Consider the following 22,821-nt stretch of genomic DNA (forward strand, 5'->3'; position numbering starts at 1 on the left):
TTCAGTTTGAGTCTGCATCCAAATGAGGGCTGTACACAGCAACTAAATGACCTGCCTCTCAGGTCCCACTTAGTGTATAGGTTCCTTTCCTGTTTTTTTCCTTCACAAGTTATTAGATGCTCAAACTGGTAGTTTGTCCTATAGAGTTTCCTACAGTCTGGGTTTTGCTCGCTGCATGTCCACAGTGTTACATAGCACATTCTATCCTGGTTTTTTGTTTTTTTTTTTTACAAATTGGCAGATTAACTTAGAGGTATAATCAGATTCAAGTTTGAATTTTTGGTCTTTCCTATTGAGGCACATCAGGGGACATACAATGTCTGCTTCTCTCTCCTTTTGTGATGTTAGCGGTCATCGATGATCAGTGCCTTGGTCCATGAATTCAATTAGGGGGGCCACCTGGTTATCATATTAGTCTATCGTTCCTTCATTTATTTCAGCTAGAATAGAAACTTTTCTCATGAGTGGTTTGGTTGCCCTGAAGTGTGGTTTATATAGGAAAGACAGGATAAATGGTTGTTTTCTCCATTTATAAGTTAAAAAAAAACCCAGAAAGTTATTTCCCAACATCCTCCAAAGTGGCTAATGGGTTTTTCTTTTTTCTTTTGCAAGGGTATGAAGGGCGTGTCATTAAGAATTCATGGATTTAAGCATATTTGGTGTACTTTAAATCAAATTATATTCTTATGGACACTCAAATTATCCCTTCTTGGCCAGTAGGAGCTTCTTCAGGTTGGCTCTAAGTCCCTTTGACATGACACTAATGGTCTTTGATAGGGTCTTTGCCTTCTGATACACGAAGACACTCCTGGCTCATCTTGTACATTCCCTACCCCAGACCTGGAGTCGGCCTTTGGTTCCTTTTAGTGGGAGACAAAGTAGATTTGATTACAGGTCTTCTTGCCCCCTTGGAGCAGGACCAACTCAGACCCTCTTCTGGGCTTATGTTCTCTCTGCCCCATTGGTCCCCCATAGAGGGCACCTGCACAGTTCTGGGGCCAGTCAACCCTCCTACTAAGGAAACTGGCCACAGCCAGCCATGGGGTCACTCTACAGTGCACCATGTTGTCCTTTGGCCAATGCTGTGGAAAGAATTTGTGCCCTGGGAGACCTGGCAGCATCTAGAACGCATTGCTGGGAAGCAGCTGGTGTGTGCTTTGTGTCAGGGACAGAGACACCATTTGCTTTGCCCTTTCGAACTTTAGAACAGGTGGGGTACACACTGTGCATTTGGATATGAAACAGTCCCTGGCATTCGTTGAGTGCCAGAAAATTTCCAGAGTGTTTTCACAGACATGGTATTTAACTTGATCTTCACAACAACTCCTGTGAGGGAGGTAAGGCAAGTGCTTTTATCCTTGACTTCCAGATGTGAAGACAGGGCTCAGAGAAAAGGGAGGCCAACCTGCCTAAGGTCCCATAGCTCCTCAGTGGTGGTGGCCAGACCAGAGCCCCACAATCCCGGCACCCCATAATCCTGGCTTCCTGTCCAGGGCTCTTTCTGCTCCATACCACCACTTCTGGACGTGCTGCCCCTTTGACAGAGGCACCATGAGGGCCATAGTAGGAATTAAGCTTATCCCTGTCTTGTGACAGGTGCCTGGGGGGCTAAGGGACATGCATTGAGGCACAGATGTTTGTAGCTTTACATAGCAGTGCAGGGAACATGTCATATGAGCCTTTAACATGCTCGAATCCAAGTATTGTTGGACTTGCGACGTGGTGCTCTGTGAGAGAGAGCACTTCATCGCCTGGTCTTTTGCACTGGACTTTGGCCTCCCCTATTCAGGCGAAGTCAGCCACAGCCAAATGCTAAGATAGACAGAGGAGGTGACGCTTAGCTTTTAAGCTCCTCAGGTTTCAGGCCCTGGCAGTTTAGGGGGTTCCCAAGGTGCCTTTGACTTTCAACCCCTTTATGCCCCCGAGATGTGACAGATATCTTGCCAGGGCGCCTGTCTCTGCAGAGAAGTCTGGGTACCATGTAGATACTCACTGCCTGTTCCTCTCTGCCACACTCCCACAGTGTGGATTTTGTGAAATGGTCCTCCCAGGGGATGCTGAGGATGAGTCCAGACGCCATGAATGCCCTTTTTAAGCCAACCATCGACAGCATCATTGAGCATCTCCGTAAGTATCTGCCAGGGCTTGGCCCCCTCAGCTCGGTCCCCGAGCTGAGGACCGGACTGACTTTTCCTGCATCACCAGCTAGTGCATGTGAAGCCAGGTTGGCAGGGGGCCCAGGCCCGGGACTGGGCAGGGCTGGAGCATGTACGAGGGAGGCTGCTGGGCCCAGGTTCTGGGCCCCTCTCCTCAGGTACTGCAAGGCCACTGACAGCCTGTCTCACCCGGCCTTTCAGTTTGCCCTCAAAAGTCAGAGAGCTGGGAGCTCTAAAGCAATACTACCTGAAAGTTACAGGCCCTAGGAAATGCACATCCCTTGCTTTATCAGGACAAACTGGGAATCCTTACCCTGCTAGAGGAGAAGGAACTGTGGTGTAAACCAAAGGGAAGTGTGCAAGAGGGCAGTGCCTTTATCCTGCTCCGTCAGTGGCACTCTCCCAGGGACACACAGCAGACTCACCAGGGACCTTTTCCAGTGTCTAAGCCCCACCATCCACTTCCCACCCCTCACCTACCAAATCAGATGGGATGTTTATGAAAATCCAAGAATTCTATTTATAACAGCCTGCCTTGACTTACTCAACAGAACCACATGTTGGGAGAGCTTTAGGAATATTCATTTATGCATAACAAATTCTATTTAAAGTTACTACCATTTATCTGTTCAGATGGGTTTCTACTTAGTAGCAGCTCTGGCTTTTATTCCTGAACATATTGGTGTGCAAACTCCCTTTCTCTAAAAGATCAGCTCTGTAAAAATTCTGTTCAAGAAGCTCAGACTAAGCCTGCCCGCCTTGTTGGCCCAAGTGGTTTTGTCCACCCCCCACAGACTCGGGCAGCCCTGTTCCCCCTTGCTTGCCGACTCTTGCTGACAGGGTGTTCTCTCTTCCCCTTCCCTTTCAGGGGACCTGTTTCAGAAGCCTGAGGTGTCCACCGTCAAGTTCCTCTTCCTGGTGGGCGGCTTTGCCGAGGCACCCCTCCTGCAGCAGGCGGTGCAGGCTGCCTTTGGGGACAAGTGCCGGATCATCATCCCCCAGGATGTGGGCCTCACCATCCTCAAGGGTGCTGTCCTCTTCGGCCTGGACCCCGCCGTCATCAAGGTGCGCCGGTCCCCACTCACCTATGGGGTGGGCGTGCTCAACCGCTACGTGGAGGGCAAGCACCCGCCCGAGAAGCTGCTGGTGAAAGACGGCACTCGCTGGTGCACCGATGTCTTTGACAAGTTCATCTCTGCCGACCAGTCGGTGGCCCTGGGGGAGCTGGTCAAGCGTAGCTATACCCCGGCCAAGCCCTCGCAGCTGGTCATTGTCATCAACATCTACAGCTCTGAGCACGACAACGTCAGCTTCATCACCGACCCCGGGGTGAAGAAGTGCGGCACACTCCGCCTGGATCTCACGGGGACCAGTGGTGTGGCAGTGCCCGCCCGGAGGGAGATCCAGACCCTTATGCAGTTCGGGGACACTGAGATCAAGGCCACAGCCGTTGATATAGCCACTTCGAAGAGTGTCAAAGTCGGGATCGACTTCTTAAATTACTAACCACTCCTCCCTGCCACCTGCCCCCTCGACTCGACTTACCTGCATCTGCTGACCTCAACCTTGACTGTTCTTTCCCTGACCTTGACCCTTGCCACTGCCCACCTGAATTTCAGCAGGGAAGATGAGAACAATCAAGGCTAGAAAAAATTAGGGATTTTTGAGGGCATGTTGGAGTCATTAAAAACTGCCAGAAATTAGGAGTAAAGTTTGGACATAGGAAATTAAAGGATCCTAGAAGAGCAGCTAGTTTTCATAGGTGCAAAGGTGGTGAAACAGCCACCGACAAGGGAATCAGTACATTTCTGCAGCAGTGGTTGAGCTTGCTCGGAATAGATCTCTTTTAAGTAGGATTTACGATGCCCTCTTGCTGTCTTTCTAGATTTAAAAATGAGATCTTTGAGCCAGGAGGAGATCTTCATCTGAGACTTTTAAATTTTTTTGGATGGCAGTCAGTATAAAATGCCACCCATCTGCAGTTAATTTCTTTTCATCATTATGTGATTGAAAGTGGTGATTCAGTGGGAACTTGGAATGTTTTTAGCTGGTAGTAGAAGACTGCCTACACCGGGCACGGATTAGGTTCTCGTATCATTTAAATAACAGGGAGGTTCTGGGGAGAACAACTGTAGCCTTGGCTAATCCACTCCGATTTTCATGGGTAGGAGAGCTGATACCTCACCTTTTCAGCAAGTAAAGAGTTGCTCTGATGGAAATGGATATTAAAGAGTTACTGACAGATCCCAAATTATGTGCTGTGATATAATTCCCAGAATGCCAAGTCCTGATTTCTGAGTTCATAAGTAATTCTAGTTAATCTTAGTAGAAATTCTGAGTGAGAAAATGAGGTTGCCATATGCCTTGTTCACAGAAGGCCAGGGCAGCCCCCACCTTGAAAAGCAGCTAGCTTTTAAATTAACCCCCTCCTTCCTGCTCACCTTCGTCCCCCTAAGAGTTTTGGCCATTTATTCCCACATTTTGAAAGGAATACTTGGTGAAATATGAGCAGAGCATCTGTTCTATGAAATGGGTCATTAATATCCTCAGTTTTTAAAGCCTATCTAAAAATAACATGTAGATCTGTACTTGATGAATTAAGCCATTTTTTTTTCCAAAGCAGCTCTGTGCTCACCTGCATCAGAATTGCCTGGGTGCTTGTTAAAAACTGGTTCCTGGATCCTGTCCTTTTTCAACTGCAATCACTCTTGGAGAGGGGACCAGGTTCAACTGAAATCTGACAAATGCTAACTTCAGGTTCTGCTGAAGCTGAAGCACAGACCACAGCCCCCTTCGATCTTTCCCTTAGGTTCCCTTAGGAAGAGGATTTACACGTGAAGGTGATCCTGCACCTTGCCCCTCGGTCAGTGGGGTGGAGGCTCCACCTGGCGTGGGGATCACCCTTTTAGCCCTCATAGGAAGGGCCTAGGGAGGAAAAAGATTGCGAGAAAGGAACCCTAAGAACAGGGCTGACCGAGGAACCAACCAGAGGGTCTGTTCTGCCTTCTCTCCTTCCCCACTCTACAAAGCCAGTTTTCTCCAACATTCCAGAGCCAGTTGAGGAAAAAGAATCAAGAATCTGACTCACAGCCCATCTGACCTGTTCAAAGCTGTCTTTTCCACCTGCTGGAATTCGTTCCAATTTTAAATCACTGGAGGCATGCATAATGAATGAACAGAGACTGAGCGAATGGACTTCGAATGCGAGTTGGATTCACAAACCCCTTATCATGGCAGATACGCAGATTTTAAATAGCTTTTTCAATTTCATTTTAACATCTTTTTACATCGCCTGCTGCAGAATTCCTTACTAGAATGTAAAACACGAGCAAACCACAGAACTAGAGAACGCTAGTCACATGACTTGGTTGCAGGATTTTGTTATCCAGGCACAAAGGTGTGTTTGCTAGTGTTCTCTTGCTACCAGTGCTGCTTCAAAAGCTAAATGTTATGGGTCTGTCTTTGGTGTTGCCAGCCATATTCTACAAATAAGACTTTTCAATGTTGTCATGAGTAATATAATTTTATGTATATATAATATTAGAATATTGTACAGAATCTTTATTTCTACAATGTGCTTTTCTTGTTTAAAAAAAGAGGAAATGCTCTTTAATTGCTGTTCTTAATTTTCCACATTGTCATTTTTTAATTGTGCTCACTAATCATCCATTTGTGCCGATACCAAGCTATGGACTATGTTTGCAAGACTGAGCAATAGACAGAGGTGCCTAGGGTCAGAATACTCTGAACACACAGGCCACCTGGATCAACAGCTTCATAAGACCCTTCTACATGTACACCCTTCCCAAAGATTCACAGATTATATTTAAAGGAGCTTATTTTATCAATTCTCCTGTACAGACTTTGAGAGCTGAACATTCTGGTTCTGTAAGCAATGAGATTGTGCAGAACCACTTTAGAAAGCTCTGCATCCTGAGGTGTCATCAACCTTTCCTTCTCGGGCAAAGCAGTTACTCTGAAGGCAAAGTGTGGTTCACCATGTGTGATGTTTTCATTATGCCGGAAAGGAACCAAGTGGTACATAGACCCAGCTTTTCTCCTGGGTTAAATGTAAGTGTGAGTAATAGAGTTGAGCACCTACCCCTCCCCCATTTTTTTTCTAACATAAAGGCTTTCCCACTTTGAATTAAGGATGTCTCCTTGTCTACTATTCTCTTAAATGAGCTAATAGGAATCTGCAGTGTTGGCAAATAGATGGAGAGGGTGATCATCTTACTGGACTTTCTTCTGGCCACAGGTATGCAGCCCTAGTAGTCAAACTCCGTAAACGAAAACAACTCCCAAATCCATCCCTCGCTTCCCCCGCCCCCCGCTGAAATATTCTAGAATGAAAGCACTGGATAAGTACACTTGGTCACATTTTCTAATCTTAGGAAGTTTCTCGAAGGCCTGTTTTGACCCATTACTCAATTGCCCCTGGGCATATTATCTGATATTCACGTTCCTTGGAAGCAGACTGTCAAGAATTTCCTTTGTAACTGCCTTTTCTGTACACAGCAGGCATTAAGAAATGGTGAATAACAGACAAGTTACAGACAGGATAGGGGAAAAAAGGAGCCACACAAGTGTTTTTGCAAAGTGATGACTGAGATGAGTCCAGATTACAAAGGCTGCCCTACCTTTAGAATGTTATTTAGACCAAGTTTAGCTTTTAGAGACCAGGTCTGGTTAATTGCCAGGGTAGCAAAGAATCGCATGCACCAATATATACAGGAGTCAAAATGCATTATTAGTTGAAGATCGAATTTCACGTAGTAGAGATGTAATAGCTGTGATTAAGCTGCATATGTATGCTGGGAAATGGCTTAAGTGGGTGACTAGTATAAAAGTTGTTGGCCATAATGTCACACCTCTCATCTGCTTGAATTCTAAAATATCAGCTATTGGGGTCTTGTTCACTACAAGATAAATTCAAATTTCACAGAACTTTGCAGCAGTTCACAACTTGACAGGATTGTATCTGCAAACTGTCTTCACGGATGTCAAATAAAGCAAAACTCTGGATCTCATGTGGCCCAGATTTTTTTTTTCCCCATTCTGGGTTTGTAAATGGAATTATGGACAGGTAATTACTGACCTCCCCTTCCACCCCATCTCAGGCGGAGATTTTGAGGTCCTTTACTAAGTGTTGTTAAGTTTTATTAACAGTCATTCCAACAAGGCTAGCCCCTCTGTTTGCTGGGAACCAAGGCTCCATTAGTGTCCACAGAGCCCCTTTTCCCTCCAAGCTAGAAGAAAGTGGTCCAGCCAGAGAGAAGTAAGATGAGCTGGGTGGCCACTGACAACTCCGCTGGCCCCTAATGAAAGTCATTAAAAACATGCAGAAGGCCTGGGACGAGTGTGTGCCCCTGGGCATCCTAGCAGGCACATGACACGGGCTGTGTCCAGAGCCTCGGGTTAATTCCTGGCCCCACACCTGGGTCACTCCCCAGAGTTGGCTCTAGAAGCAGGTACGAAGTGGAGTCCTAGGGCTCTTAAGAGGGGTATAAACGATGGTTGGCTCCACCAGTCTTCATCAGAAGTTCAATTTCCAGGAGAGTAGAGGTAGGGAAGGCTGGGAGGTGCAGCAAACCCACACCTGTGCTGGGAAGTTGTGCCGCCAGGCAGTCTGCTTCAGTTTCCTCTGCAAAGGGAGCTGCGGGGCCAGCCGTCTGGAAACCCAAACCTGAGCTCTCCGTCTGGTTTAAGGTTGGCTGTAAAGGAGTAAGACTTCCCCAGGCAGCCCTTCACTTGGTGCCCTTCCCTGGCCACCTGAAAATCCGGCCTCTCCTAATGGGAGACTGAAAGAGAGGCAGAGCTGCCAGGCCTGGGGACGCCACCATGGCCGCAGGGCCTCACCTCCTCCCCGGGCTGCCTCCCGGCCCCGCTGGGCCTCCCACAGCCCTGACTTTTGGCCGGGCTCAGACGCCTCCGGAGGCCTGTTCCCAACCACCGCTCCCCCGCCCGACCTCCAGGTGCAGCCAGGCCCAGGCGCCTCCGAGTCTACACCCGCAAGATGGCGGCTTCGGCCCAGGGCGGAGCGAGCCCCTGTGCCCCGCTGCGGGGACAAGGCATGGGGGGGCGGGGGGGACAGCCCCGAGGCCAAATTATTTGTTGGGCAGATGCCCGATTTCACATCGGGGGGCCTGGCTGAGCCGGCATAAGTGCCCCAAATTCACTGTTTCCGCCCCCCACCACCTACTGATTCCAGTTGGGGGGCCCGAGGAAGTGGGGAAAGGGCCGGGCTGGGGGCGTCCTCGCTCCCTCCCCCGCGGGGTGAGCGCACAAAGGCCTGGCTGGAGGTGGAGGCGGGGAGGCTGGGACAGAGGCTGGGGTGGGCGGGAAGCCCCACCAGCCATGATCCAGGCCCGCCCAGGTGAGCACTAGGGAGCCGGAAGGGGTCCTGTCTAGGCTTTCTGGCCCCCCTCCCGGTCCTTCCCTCAGGACCCCTCCTCCAGGTAGGGTTTAGAGGTCATCTGTCCATATCCCCTTTCACTCTAGAACCCTCTCTGCCTTATTTTTTCTCATCTATACAATGGGGACTCAGTAGAAACTGTTAGGGAAGCTGTGGGGATTAAACAAGAACCGTTCTGCTTCAGCATGTGGGCATAGCCAGTGTTCTATAAATACCTGTTGCTTTTTTTAATACTCTTCTGGAAATGGGTATAATAATAGCATTTATGTCATGGGGCTGTTGAGAGGATTAAATAAGTTAACACAGACACGTACACCTTTCAGAACAATTCTTGGGAAGCAGGTGGTCTGTATGTGTTGGGTGTGGATTCAGAGCCTGGTCTGTGACTGCAGGACCAGCGTCTCCTCTCAGGAGCCAGGCACGTGAGATCAGGGGCCTAGACGTGGTGCAGTCCTCACTGCTGTCAGCCTGGTGGGGACTGAACTGTCTTAACAATTCCTGACTAACCCATGACTGTGGCCCTCCCCTCCACCCTGAATTTCCTTCTCCTGGCCTCCAGGGCATCACTTTAAAGAGACGAACTGGTTTGGCAGGGTAGAACGTGGCAAGGCCATTTGGGGGGACTACCTGCGATGCCCAAAGCGGGAAGGGGTCTTGCTCCAGAAACAGCATCCACATAAACTCATGCTTCAGTGGACCCCCCACCACCCTCTGCTCACTCACCTTGGACTCTGTGTTAGCCTTTTGGGACTTCCTGATCCCTTCAAGCCAGAATTTACTCTACTTCTTTGTTGTGCAGGGCCTTCCTATATGTTTAGCAGCATCCTGGCCACTAGATACCAGTAGCATCCCATTCCCCAGATGTGACAACCAAAAATGTCTCTAGACATTGCCAGAGATTCCAGGGGTGAGAGTGCGGACTGGCAAAAATTACTTGGGCAAAGAAAGGGCTGGGAGGTGTGAGTGCCTTGTCTCTCCCCTCCCCCAAGATTCATTGTCTTTACATGGGGGCTCCTGGGCCTTGCACATCTTTATATTGCCAACCTCTGTTACATTCCGTGACCATAGTATGTGTATAGTTCATGATTGTTGGATGGATGGATGGATGGATGGATGGAAGCTTGGATGGAAGCTTGGATGGAAGCCTCCATGGGAAGGTAGACACTGGTGGTACCAGGTCATTGGTTCATAACTGAAGCCAGCCACATCCCCTGGCTTTGGGTAAGATGGTGGTGCTGCCTCTCTGTCCCAACCCCTGGCAAGTCATCCTTCCACTCCCAAGGGCTTGCACACACACGCAGTAAGTTCTTGAGGCAGGGACTTTTGATGAGAACATTTCATTCCTCCTTCCCTTCATTAACAGAGAAAAAAACCATGGAATCTTCCAAGACCTTCATGAGAAATCCGCCGATCACACCAGGCTACAGTGGTAAGTGTGGATGGCATGTGTAGCCATGCCTGGCAGGAGAACCCTGGTCCTGGTCTCTGTCCCTGCCTTGGCTCACTATCTGGCCCACTGGGACAGTATAGGTGCTCTAGCTTTTTTTGTTTTTTGTTTTTTTAAGAGAAAGGTTCTTGCTCTGTTGCCTAGGCTAGAGTGCAGTGGCACAATCATAGCTCACTGCAGCCTCGAACTCGTGGACTCAAGATCTTGATTCTCCCTACCTCAGCCTCTGGAGTAGCTGGGACTATAGGCATGAACCACCAGAGCCCACTGATTTTTTAAAAAATTTTTTATAGAGACAGGGCCTTGCTGTGTTTCCTAGGCTGGTCTCAAACTCCTGGCCTCAAGCAATCCTCCTGCCTTGGCCTCCCAAAGTGTGGGGATTACAGGCATGAGCCATTGCTCTTGGAGGCTCTAGCTTTTAAGACACACAGTGAGAGCACTCCATTGCTGAAGACAGCTGATAGTCAGGTTCTATAAATGGAGAGACAGAACTTAGGCCAGATCTCCCAGGACGTGGCCTAGTATACAGGAAGCACTTAATGCCTGTTGAATGAATTTGGACCAGGATAGACACAGTGTGATGAGGACAGATACATGAATGAGGGGGGCCCTGTCCTTCCCAAGTTGGGCTTTCTCAAGTCTCCCAAAAAGGTCATTCCCTATGCTCCCATTCCTTCTTGTGTCCCTTAAAGGGAAGGTGGCCCACTGCCCTGGTTTGCCAGGTACTGTGCTGGTTTTTGTACTGGAAGTCCTGCATCCAGGAAACCCCTCAGTCCTTGACAAACCAAAACAACTGGTTGCCCTACCTAGAAACTCTTTCTCCTCAGGCTTCTGGGCAACTGAGAACTTACTAAGTCACATCTCTCTGGGTGACAAACTCAGAGGTCCTCTTAGGCCCTCAGCTGTCCCATACAGCTGTTCTTAGGAGGGGTGGTGCTTGGGCAATATGCCAAGGCTGCCCAGCCTCACCCTGGTCCTACTGGCTGGTTAAGAGAACAGGCTTTGGGTTCAGACAAACTGAGGTTCAAATCTGCTTCACCACCACCTATGCAACTGTAAGTGACTTACCTCTCTATAGTAAGTAAAAATTCTATCAAATGGATGTGTTAGTTTCTAGGACTGCTGTAATAAGTTACCACAAACTGGGTGGTTTAAAAACAACAGAAATGTTCTGGAGGCTGGAAGGCTGAAATCAAGGTGTCTGCAGGAAGATGCTCTTTGAAGGCTCTAGGGGAGGATCCTACCTTTGCCTCTTCCAGTTTCTGGAGGCCCCAGCGTTCTTGGCTTGTGGCAGCATCTCTCCAGTCACTGTCTCCATCTTCACATGCCCTTTCTCCTGTGGCTCTGTGACTCCAATCCACCTCTTCCTTCACTTATAAGGACACCGGTCATTGGATTTAGGACCTACCCTAAATCCAGGATGATCTCATTTCTAGATCCTTTACTTAATTACATCTGCAAAGACCCCATTTCTAGATAAGAACACATTCACAGGTATCAGGGGTTAGGATTTGGAGATCTCTATTTGGGGGATACAGTTCAACCACTACATGGGATATCAAAAGATTGCTGTGAGGATTAAAGGAGCCCACATACATAACCTGTTTTAAATGTCTTAGTCCTTAGAAGACACTTGTATTCCCAATTCCTATGTGCACATGCGTATATACACTGAGATGAACTATGTGCAGATCAAAGCAGGCCCTGATGGCAGGGTAACCACTATGGCAGGGACCCTGGGATTCTGTGATCTCTCCATGACATTAGGGGAGATTTGCTGGTACATGGAGAACTTCCAGCGCTGTCAGGATCAGTGTAGTAATTAGATTCTTCCAGAGGTAGCTTATTGTAGGGCACAGGGGGTAGGGGTTGCTTTTTTCAACTTTGAAGCCAGGTTTTGTTTTCCTAGGGGCAAAGTCAAAAATGCTGGGCTTCAATAATGAGAGACACTTATTTATTTGCTTTGCAGTTTAAAACCAAGTTCTTAACCAGTTTTGCTCATTTGTTCTTCCAAAAAATGGTTTTATTGTGACAATATTATAGTACTTAGGATTCAGCATCCAGTTTAAATAAATAAGCTGTGTTTTACCCACACTAATTGTAATGATTATATGTTATTTTGTGGGAAATGGTGAAAAATTGTTCTAGGGGTGGGTCTTGCAGATAATGAATTTACCTTTTTGTGTAATAGGTCTCTGCTTTTAATAAGCCTGCAATTTCCTGATGGTCCGGCAAGAAAGATCCCAAATTGCATTTGGGAAGTGTCGAGGAAAATAAGCTTTCTCTCTAAAAAGATGAATAATTTCAATTACTCCTCAGACTATCATTTTGTCCCATTAAATGCTTTCCCCGTTTGCCGTTCAGGCTGACGTCAGGGGCTTTGCCATCAAAGAATATTACTGTCATTGCCTTTATTGAAATGGGCCTTCCCTCCACAGCTCCAAGGTCATTTCTGTGGCCCTGGGAGGGCCCAGCCACAGTGGAAACAATAGCACTGCTTGTATTAATGGCCTTTGGAGAAATGGCAGTGCTGCCGGCTGAGGAAGAGGTGCCAAGCGGTGGGCTGAAATTCTGGGCAGTTTAGGCAGGCTCTAAATTCCTTGCTGGCTGCCTTGCTGAAGGCTGCGATTCCGTTGGCTCTTGCAGGCTTTGTGCCGTTCCTTAGCTGCCAGGGAACCGCCAACGAGGATGACATGGGCCACTGTCTGAAAACCTTCCAGGAGAACACCCAGCGCTATAAAGACCAGCTGGAGGAATTTCGCTGCTCCGTGGCCACCGCCCCGAAACTGATGCCGGTCAGCTCCGAGGAGACGGTCCTGCGGGCGCTGCACCAGTACTACCGGCAGTACCACCCCATGCTCCTGGGTACCGGCTGCCTGAAACCTTCTTCCCCTCACCTCTTGCCCCAAGTGCAGGTCCTCCCAGGCCAGCTGAGCTGCCACAGAGCTCTCAGAATCCAGCACAGTTCCAAATCCCCAGGAGTCAGTGTGAAACAAAAGGGCTCCATATTTTAAAATGAGAAAGATCCATTTCCCGGGGACAGGGGCACGGTCCTGGTCAGGAAGAAGGGTGCTGACCTGAGAACTAAGAGACCCTAGGCAAGTCACAATTAGTTTTCAGGCATCAGTAATAAATAATTACCATAATTTGGTTGCTCTCTCTGTGCCAGGCACCATTATTTCACTAACCACTCACAGCAACCCTATGAGGTCAAGACTGTTACTCCCATCTTCAAGATGGGGGAGTGAGGCTTCGCGAGGTAGCATCACTTGGCTAAAGTCCGAGTATGGACTCTGAAGTCAGACCTGGGTTTGAACCCAGCTCTTCCAGGTGCTAGCTGGGTGGGAAGGGCTTTCATACTGAACAACAACTGATGACGTGATTATATAACGATAATAATCACAACGATTTGACCTATATCATTTTTAAGGTCTAAAGGCTTGTAGGAAAAGTGATGGATTGATTGCCTTTATTGTTATTACTATAATTATAATTGGGGGCTTTTCAAGAACCCATGATAATTCACATGTTTGCTGTGCCTTAAGATTTTCCAAGCGTTACTCCAAGCAATAGGAAGGATGTTTGCCGAAGAGTTTGGATATAGCCCAGCCCTGTGACTACTGCTGTGGATCTAGGGCAGCTTGCTTCCCCTCTCTGGGCTCCAGTTTCTTCATCTGTGGCAGGGAAGGATGCACTAGGTGCTTCCTAGGTGCTTTCCAGCTCTGAAGGTCTGGGACTCAGTGGCCTAATTAGGCTCTTACACAAGTGGAAGTGGCATTTGGGGCAGTGAAGCTTGCCCCAGGTCACCCAGCCAGAGTCAGAGCCAGGACTGGGAGGCCGGTTCCTGTGCTGAGTCTGATGTCCTTTCTCCAAACCTGGATGCATCTCTCGATTCCCTGCCTTACGTAAGCTGTCACAGACTCTGACTCTGTGACTCACAGAGGGATGTCTGAAGCTTTTTCATTAACCTGAGAAAGAAGCAGGATCTGTTTAAGACCAAGGACCTGGGGATCAGACAAAACCAGGTTTGAATACTGGCCCTGCCCCTTCCTGGCTATGTGACCTCTTCAAGGTCTTAGCCTCTTCCTTCATACAGTGGAGGTAATAAAGTTTCCAACCTCTTGGGGTTTGTGAGAGAATTAAATGAGATACTACCTGTAAAGCCCCTACCAAGGTACCTGGCATGGAGAATCAACCAATGAGTGGTGGCTGCCCTTAGTGTGTCTACAGGCCGAGGGCTCATCCTAGGTTAAGTGTTGAGGTGCCATCTAAATCAAGAGCACCACCCACTGCGTGGCTTTCCAAAGCCTTCAGGAAGCATGGTGTCTTTTTACAGAATGCAAATACATAAAGAAACCTCTCCAGGAGCCCCCGATCCCTGGCTGGGCGGGCTACCTGCCGAGAGCCAGGGTCACTGAACTTGGTTGTGCCACGAGGTACACTGTCATGGCCAAAAACTGCTACAAGGACTTCCTGGACCTCATGGAGCGAGCCAAGAGAGCACGTCTGAAACCATATGAGGAGTAAGTCTGGCGCGGGTCCTAACCCCGGGCACAAGATCAAGGGAGAAAAGCAGACCCGGCCAGGGCTTTACCAGATGTCCCCATCCCAGTACTAGCACTGTTCCTGCGTCTGATTTGTTGTAGAGAAAGTGCCTCAGTGGTAGTTGCAGGGCCTTCCCCGTAGGCACCCTCCGCTCCCCACCTGTGCTCAGCATTGCCCAGCAGCCCTGCCTGGGGTCTCTGCGGGTTTGCAGGGAGGGTTGGGAGTAAACACCAATAGGTCTCCCCGTCCTGGCAGCAGCCTGATGCCCAAGGGCGCTGAGTGGGTGAGAAGGCAGGGGACACCAGGGTACTGCGTAGGATGGCTCTTGTGGCCTCAGTTTTCTATTCTGCAAAATGGAGATGATGATCTTTACCTTTAGGATAAATTGTAAGGATTAGAAATAAGCATAGCCAGGTTCGCATAGAACCTGCATATATTATATGAATTCTTATATTTATTCTCAATAAGAGGAGTAACTTTATGACTTCTCTTCTTATTTTAGAACATATGGAGTTAGCTCCACACAGCCTTCTGCTCCTTCTCCAAGAGTTTTGCAGCACGAAGGGCTGCTGCCAAAATATCCAGATTTCTCTGTTCCAGGTAAGGAAGGACTCTTTCTTTCCTTCCTACTGCTTTTTTAAAAGGGGATGAAATGTTTGTGATGGCCTCTCTGCTTAGCTGGGCCACTTGCCTGCGACTTAAGTAGATGGTTTCTCTTTCAGATGGAAGCTGCCCTGGTCTTGAAAGACCCCTGGGAGAGGACCCCAGAGCTCCGATGATGTGTGGCTGTGCTCAGAGGCCAAATTTGTCATGCTACGGGAAGATTTATCTAGAGCCACTGTCCTCAGCAAAGCGTGCAGAGGGTAGAAAGCTAGAATCTCCCAAGGAGAGGTGAACCTTAAGGGAAGGTTCAAAAACCTGTCATTCTTGCATCCAAATCAGTCCCTCACCCACACCCCAATGGGCAATAAGGAAATTTAATCACAAGAATTCTTTAACTGCTGCCTGTATCCTGAGCCATTGGCAATAGCATGTCATTAATGACAAAGACCTTTAATTATCATGTGGAATACAGAAGATACTTCCCAGCATGCTAAAGGTTTTTGAGCAGGTTTTTTTCTAGGTTATATTGACCTTGAGCCAAGGGGTTGGGGGCATCTGTTCCTGACCAAGCTCTTCATTGAAGACCTAGCTCAGCCTTCTAACTAGGTAGTGCTCCTGGGTCCTGGTGTGGTATGTCCCCAACACTGGCACAGATGCCATGCTCTCCCCAGCCCTGATTTTTCAGAATTCCGGTCTGCATGCGGGTGCGGCTGGCAGACACTGGCTATATTAGTTTGCTAGGGCTGCCTTAATGAAGTACCACAAACAGGGTGGCTTAAGACAATAGAAACTTATCATCTCAGTTGTGGAGACTGGAAGTCCAAAATTGGGTGTTAGCAGGGCCATGCCTCTCCGAAGCCTGCAGGGGAATCCTTCCTTGCCCCTTCTTAGCTTGTGACGCTTTGTGGCAACTTCAGCATTTCTTGCTGCATAGCTCCAATCGCCCTGTGAATCTCTGTGCCTTCATGTGGCCATCTTCTTACAAAGACAACAGTGGAGGTGGGTTAGGAGCCACCCTACTCCAGTCACCTCATCTTAGCTAATTACACCTGCAATAACCCTATTTCCAAATATGTCACATTCTGAGGTACTGGGGACTAGAACTTGAATGTATCTCTTTTGAGGGACACAGTTGAACCCCGATGCTGGGTAACATCCTCTTGCCACTGACAGGCACTCTGACCTCCCTGGGCAGCCATCAGCTCACAGAAGAAATCAAAAGCAGCTCCTGGGACAACAAGGCTGTTGGCATCAGAAAGCTCAAAAATGTGCCCAGCCGAAAGATGCAGCAAGCTCCCCCTGGGAGTTTTTCCCAAGGCAAGAATTTTACCTGGGCTCCATGGACTCCCAAGTTCCATGGGTAGAAATCAGGAGGTTGGAGAACTTTGATGAGAACAAAGTTACATCTTTGTTTTCACTAGCCTCCAAGTGGAATTTAGTATTTCCTTTGTTTATGAATGTAAGCAACAGACTACAGCCGTACCTGTCCCTTAGCCCGATAGTCATCACAGATCTTTTCACGTCATATGACAGTTGTCTCAAACAGCTTGAAATAATGTTAAAGCTCACCACTACTTCATAATCACAGTAGTTGTTAGGGCTACTCTATCTACTCTCTAACACTGTTATTCAATATACGAATAAAGAAACACAAATGGTTATTTTATAAATTTGTTCTTTATAACATTTTGATATTATCTTAATATAGTTTCTTTTGTAATCTTCTGTATTTTACTTTATATGTTTGAAAACATTTTGAGAAGCGGTCCACCAGTTTCACCAGATAGCCAGAGGGTTCCTAGCACAGAATTGGTTAAGAATCCTTGTCCAGAGAAACAACTGAGGATGTATGTCAAGGTGATTGTCATACAAAACCAAACAATGACCCCATCCATACAGGATTTGAGATTACAGTAAATCTCATTATTAAAAAATAATGTGATGGAAGAAACTTTTGTGAAAAAATATTAAGATACAGTATGTGAAAAAGACAGTTCCTAAAAACTGTACAATAGTAACCTATGTGTATCAAACACACACATCCTGTTTTTTGTTAAAGGGGAGGGGTGCTAACTTATAATGCTAGCAATGGTCATTTGGGTGTTGGTGTTATTGGTCATTTTTATTTTCTTATTTGTGCTTTTTCCAATCTTCCACAGCCAATTAGGTATTGCTTTCATAATCAGGAAAAAATGTCATTTACAAAATCTTTATTTGAATTGGCTAAAAGATATTTTAGTATTTTAGAGATTATATATTTAAAGAAAAAAGTCACATCTTAATAGAAGCTAGCTGGCATTTTCTCAAAGGGCTGTGGCAAAGCTCACGGAAAAGTCAGGATTTCTTCCAGCATTCTTAAAACCCTGCAAGAGTGATCCACAATCCAGAAAGGAAACCCACTGCTAGATCTCTCACCTACGGGGCGAGTGGCCCAGCCTGCTGCGTCTCCCAATGAGCCACGTGGAATTCGTGTCTGCCTGGCCCCCTCTCCCAAACCCACAGAGTTAGCAAATGGCTGCTTGCGGCTCAAGGTTATTGGGGTCTTTACCCATGAAATTAAGGGGGGGTGCCAGGACTGCAATGATTCCTTGCAACTGTCCTCATCTTACTCTCATCTGTGGGATCATAGCGTGCATCAGTATTTAAGTCATTTACAATTCCTTTTGCACCAACTTCTAAAAAATGGCTTGAGCTGTAAAACCGAAACAAAAACAAGAAACAACCACCCAGTGACAGCGGTAACCAAATTAAATAAAGACAATTATAAAAATTCTTTAATAGTATCTAATTCTTTTACAACTTTATGATTAAAATTACCAAGTTCCATGTGCAAATCTGTAACTCTTTTGTTTAAGCCGTTCTGCATTGTAATTCTTTTCCTTAATCTTTATCCTTTCTGTTTCTCCCTAGCCTATAATTTCGAGAGCGTTGTCTGTTGGCGGCGGAGGTAGAGAGGTGATTTTACTGCTCAGCAAATTATCATTATTAGCACAAGCTGCATCCGTAATGAGCTCATTCTCGCCTCTAAAATCAGTTTCGTTACCTGATAGACAAAATTCACTGGGCCTTTTGTTGGGATAGTTTGACTCCATGGCAATAAAGTGCTCCTTTAGGGTCGCTTCTGTCTCTTTCTGCTCAAGAATTGACAGTTCTCCCTGAGGTCGGTGTTGGGAGGCATTGCCAGTGTTCCCTGTCCCTGCTCCCCGTCCCAGAGTGGTGCGATGAGCAGGCTCTTAATAGGATCTCAATTATGGCTTTAAGTTAATGTTGCTCAAGCACAGCTGTAAAGTGCGGAGTCAGACTCCTTGAGTTCGTACCTCAACTTGGCTTTTTTATGGCTGTGTGTCTCTAGACATCCTCCTTAACCTCTCTGAACTTCAAATTCCTACTTTGTGAAATGAAGATAATAAAAGTGTCTACCCAGTAGTGTGAGTATAAAGATTAAGAGATGAGGCAGGTCAATCAGGCCCATGTGTGCCCAGTAAATATTATTATCAGTTACATTTACTGTTGGGGTCAAGGGACCTGGAACAATGGCTATAGGTGATTCGGGTTAGAGGTAGGGAGGTGATGTCTGTGAGTCCGCACAGTGAGTTACTGGCAGAACAGGATTCGGAACCCAGTGCTCCTAGCCCCCAAAGAAGTGCTTTATTTTATCATAGCATTTTCCCTCTGGGATTCTATCCTGTGAGGCAGGCAGAACAGGTATGATCAGTCAACAATGAAAACAGCAACAGCAGCAGCTGATGAGTATAGAGTACTTGCTTATGTAGACTCTAAGCCCTTACCTGGAATAGCTTAGTTAATTAGTATAAATAATTCTGATTTTGCAGATGGGGAAACTGAGGCACACAGGTTAAGCAGTTTGCTCAGGGTCACACAGACAATACGTGGCGGAGCCAGAAATTGTACCTAGCAGTCTGAGGCCAGGGAACGCACACTTAACCTTCATGCCATGTTGCCATGAGAAGGGCCTGGCTGTGGGCCTTCTGCTCTCTACAATCCCAGACTGTGCCTCCAGGGTCTGGGGTCTGTCAGCTATAACAGACCCTTGCCCAATGACAGTTTTCCTAAAACCACTTCCATTTGCTTAAATTCAACCCAATTTTTGTGAGCATTTAAAGTATTTTCAACCTATTTGCCTAAGGGCATTTCTGAAAATTTTATAATTTATGAATACATTTATCAAATCTGCAGCTTTACAAAGCTTGGGGTTGTTTCATTTCCCCTCATTGTTCTTTTTTCCCCTCATTTTATCTATTTATGAACCTTTTGAGGACCTTTTAACTAGTATGTCCACAAAACATTTCTGTAAAGATTTATCGTCGTGACTGCAGTATTTTATTTGAGTGCTACCTCAGCCCCTTGCCCTGAAGGTGCCAACCCCTTTAATAGGACATAAATTACTAAGACCCTTCCTTCTAAGCTGGAGGTTGAAAATTCTGTCCATAAAGAGCCAGAGAGTAAACACTTCAGGCTTCATGGGCCTTGTGGTCCCTATGGTCACACTATTCAGTTCTACCCTCTAAGCAGGAAAGCAGCTATAGACAATATGTAAACAATGGGTGGCCGTGTTCCAGTAAAACTTCATAGACATTTTAATTTCATATAATTTTCATGTATCAAAAAATATTATCTCTTGAATTTTTAAGAAACCATTTAAAAATGTGAAAACCATTCTTAGCTGATCATACAAAACAGGTGGGCCCATTGGCTCTAATTCACCCACCCTTGCTCTAAACCACCAATTAACACAAGAGGATGGAGCTGGCCAGTATCTAGTTGTAAGTGATTTATTTTGTAAGCAGCATGGGTCAACCTGTTGAGAGACACCCCCTTGGAGGATCCAGAAGCAGAATCTCCTGTACAGAACACAGAGAATACAACCCAAATCCACTGGCAAGAGGAAGGGGGACAAAGTATGATTTGGAACTTGTATTAGCCAGGAAAAAGCCTGCAATTGCTTGAGAGAAAAGGTAGGAACAAAGGCCTTATAGAGGCTTTTCATACTCTGCATTAAAGTTAAAATCTAATTTAGATGAAAATGGATGCATAGAAATTAAATGTGCGTGCTTGGCTTTCGTCGCTAAGTTGTATACCCGGTAACGATAGCTTTACCAAATTTATTCCCTTGGCTTGAAAATAAAGATGCTTTTTGAAATTTGATTTTGTTGTTTTACAAATTGTTTTAGCTTTGTGAATAGTACAAACTCCATTTCTGATCTGCCTCAAACAAAAATAGAGCATTAAAGTGTTTAAGATTCAATCAAAGGCTTGCTGTGAGCGGCACAATATTAAAATAACGGAAAAATCAATTCAATTTTTATTTTGAACATGATTTTGTCACAAACAGCATTCTAATAGATAACACTGATTATATGGTAGTCAATGTAATTTATATATACCAAGCGCTACGCCTTTGTCAGAGTCAGCATTAAGGAATTTGACACGTATGCAGGAGAACAATAAATGTCAACTGAAATATACACCAGTTAGATATAAATGGGATGCTGAAATGAGTAACGCTGGCACATGCTATACTTATAAGTAATAATATGCAGTCTAAAGTAGCTTGGGTTTTCAAACAAGAACTCTTTTTATGTTGTCATTTAAAATATCTCATATTTCTGAAGGTCAGGAATAAATGGCACTATTAGCATTAAAAGCTAGTAAAAGAAAAAGTAATTTGTTGTTCATTTAACATAACATTTCATGAAATAGCTTTGTAAAGTATTCATTTTTTCCCCCTATGGAGGCTGAGAAGACAGGATGAAGATGCCCGATTCTCAAGAGAGGGCTTTTTATCGCTCCTTTGTTACTGTTAACATCTTGATTCAGTAAGATCTGTGTGGAATTATGCAGTTTGTGCCTGGGCAGGTGAACGCCATCAAATAAAGATGTCTACACAACTGCGGTCTTGGCTGGCTTCCACAGGGTACTGCCCAGGTCCTAGGTTTGGTCCTCAATAGTAGTGCTATTTGGTGCAGGGATGACAATATGACATTAGGGACATGTGACAAGAATGTCAGAAACTGATGATGGAGAGAAAGAGGAGGGAGGCTCTTGTGGTTCTCGGGAACAGCGGCAGGTAAGTCAGGATTTGAATCTAAATACAGACGTGGGACTCTCTTGGGGGCAGTCAGCCATGGAAACCCACTCAGTCATCTTTCACCAGCTGCAGGTCCTGAACTCCAAAACATTGCAAACCTTGTACATCTGGGCTCCTGGGTAGCCCTCTCGGCTTCCCTAGAATCAGTCAATTTCTTTCTCTCCCCTTCCTCTTAAATTTATATAAAAAATTACAATGCAAAATAAAATAAAATAACATTCTAGCTATTACCACCTGGAATTACCAGAGATGAAGCTTTTATCATATTTACTTCAAATCTTTATGTAACGAAAAATAAATATGACATTTCTGGTAACCAAGGGTTCTAAATGGCCTTCTAAGCCATGTTTTGATGTTTTGTATGACGTATGTGGTGAGTAGTAGTATTTTGTAAATAAAAATGGATATAAGTAGTAATTTCTGTATCTAAATGATACCTGCCTGACACTGGCTTTTCTCTTCAGTGGGACATTTTGGGAATCTACCTATGTTGATACAGATGGGTCCTAGATTATTCTTTTTCATTGCTAAATTTACATTTTGGGTAATCTGACAGATGTGAGTGTTATTTTGCTGGTTTCATTTGTATTCCCCTGATTACTAGTGAGGTTGAATCTCGAGACATTTGTTATTTAGTTTTCCTCTGTGTAGCTTGCCTGCTCTTGTTCTTTGTCCATTTTTCTATTGGGTTATCTTTTTCTTCAGGAATTCCGAATACTAATCCTATGTTGCATCCACTTCAAATAGCTTTCCTGAGGCTGGGGCTTGTCTTATCTCTTTGGCTTTGGTGTCATATAACTCGTGTCAGCTAGCCTTTCCTGCTTCCTTTAGTGAGTGTTTATTATGTGCCAGGCACTGTAGTACACGTAGAAGCAGACGAAGCTGGGATTCAAGGCCAGCTCGGCCTCTTCGCAGAGCTGAGCACTTAGGCCCTATATCACACTATGGGATTTTGTACAGATAAAGATAGAAAGTGTCATTACGAACTCTTGAGAGGAAACACACACAGTGGTTCTCAACCTTGGCTATAAATCTCCTGAGGAGCTTTAAAAATCTGGTGTCCCAACCCAGAAATTGTGATGGTCTAGGATACAGCCTAGATATGGGATTTTCTTCTAAAGCTCCACAGTGACTCTAGCATGCAGCCAGGACTGAGAACTTCTGTCCTATAGTTTGTGGTTTTATTGAGATCTAGAACATCTGTAGGTTTCAGACAAGGACGTAGTTCATTGTACAAGGCTAAGATTTTAAATATTACATAGGGCTTCCAGAAAAAGAATTTAGAAAATAAAAAGAAAGAAAAGGGAAAAAAGGAGAATGAAACAAAAATCCCAATATACTGTACTTTGGTTCCATTATGGATTAGGGGCCCCCCTGTAAAGGGAAGCGAAAGCTCCTTTCCCCCCATCTCTGAATCTCAGTGGACGAATCACTTGCAGTTCTCTGCAAGCATCAGCCACTGCTGTCACGATGCCACTCTCTCTATCTGTTAGATGAGGCCATTTTTGGATTCTAAGACTCAAACAGTGAGTAGCCCCATGCTGGC

The 22,821-nt window shown here is 46.0% G+C and overlaps 2 protein-coding genes across 2 annotated transcripts in view; both read left to right on the plus strand.

The window, feature by feature from the left end:
• The window catches only part of HSPA12A (heat shock 70kDa protein 12A), a 69,049-nt gene extending 63,347 nt beyond the window's left edge, over window positions 1-5,702 (plus strand). The window contains exons 14-15 of the mRNA XM_012663869.1: window positions 2,024-2,127; window positions 3,025-5,702. Of these exons, the coding sequence (XP_012519323.1) occupies window positions 2,024-2,127; window positions 3,025-3,662 (742 nt within the window). The 3' untranslated portion in view covers window positions 3,663-5,702. The remainder of the gene's footprint in view (window positions 1-2,023; window positions 2,128-3,024) is intronic.
• Window positions 5,703-9,945: 4,243 nt separating this feature from the next.
• On the plus strand, window positions 9,946-14,545 carry LOC105825996 (chromosome unknown open reading frame, human C10orf82). The gene is made up of 3 exons (XM_012663892.1): window positions 9,946-10,000; window positions 12,665-12,883; window positions 14,355-14,545. Exons 1-3 carry the CDS (start codon window positions 9,946-9,948, stop codon window positions 14,543-14,545), a joined length of 465 nt encoding a protein of 154 aa, XP_012519346.1.
• The last annotated feature ends 8,276 nt before the right edge of the window (window positions 14,546-22,821 follow it).

This window comes from Propithecus coquereli, unplaced genomic scaffold, assembly GCF_000956105.1.
Source record: "Propithecus coquereli isolate 6110/MARCELLA unplaced genomic scaffold, Pcoq_1.0 Scaffold84, whole genome shotgun sequence".
Taxonomy (NCBI): domain Eukaryota; kingdom Metazoa; phylum Chordata; class Mammalia; order Primates; family Indriidae; genus Propithecus; species Propithecus coquereli.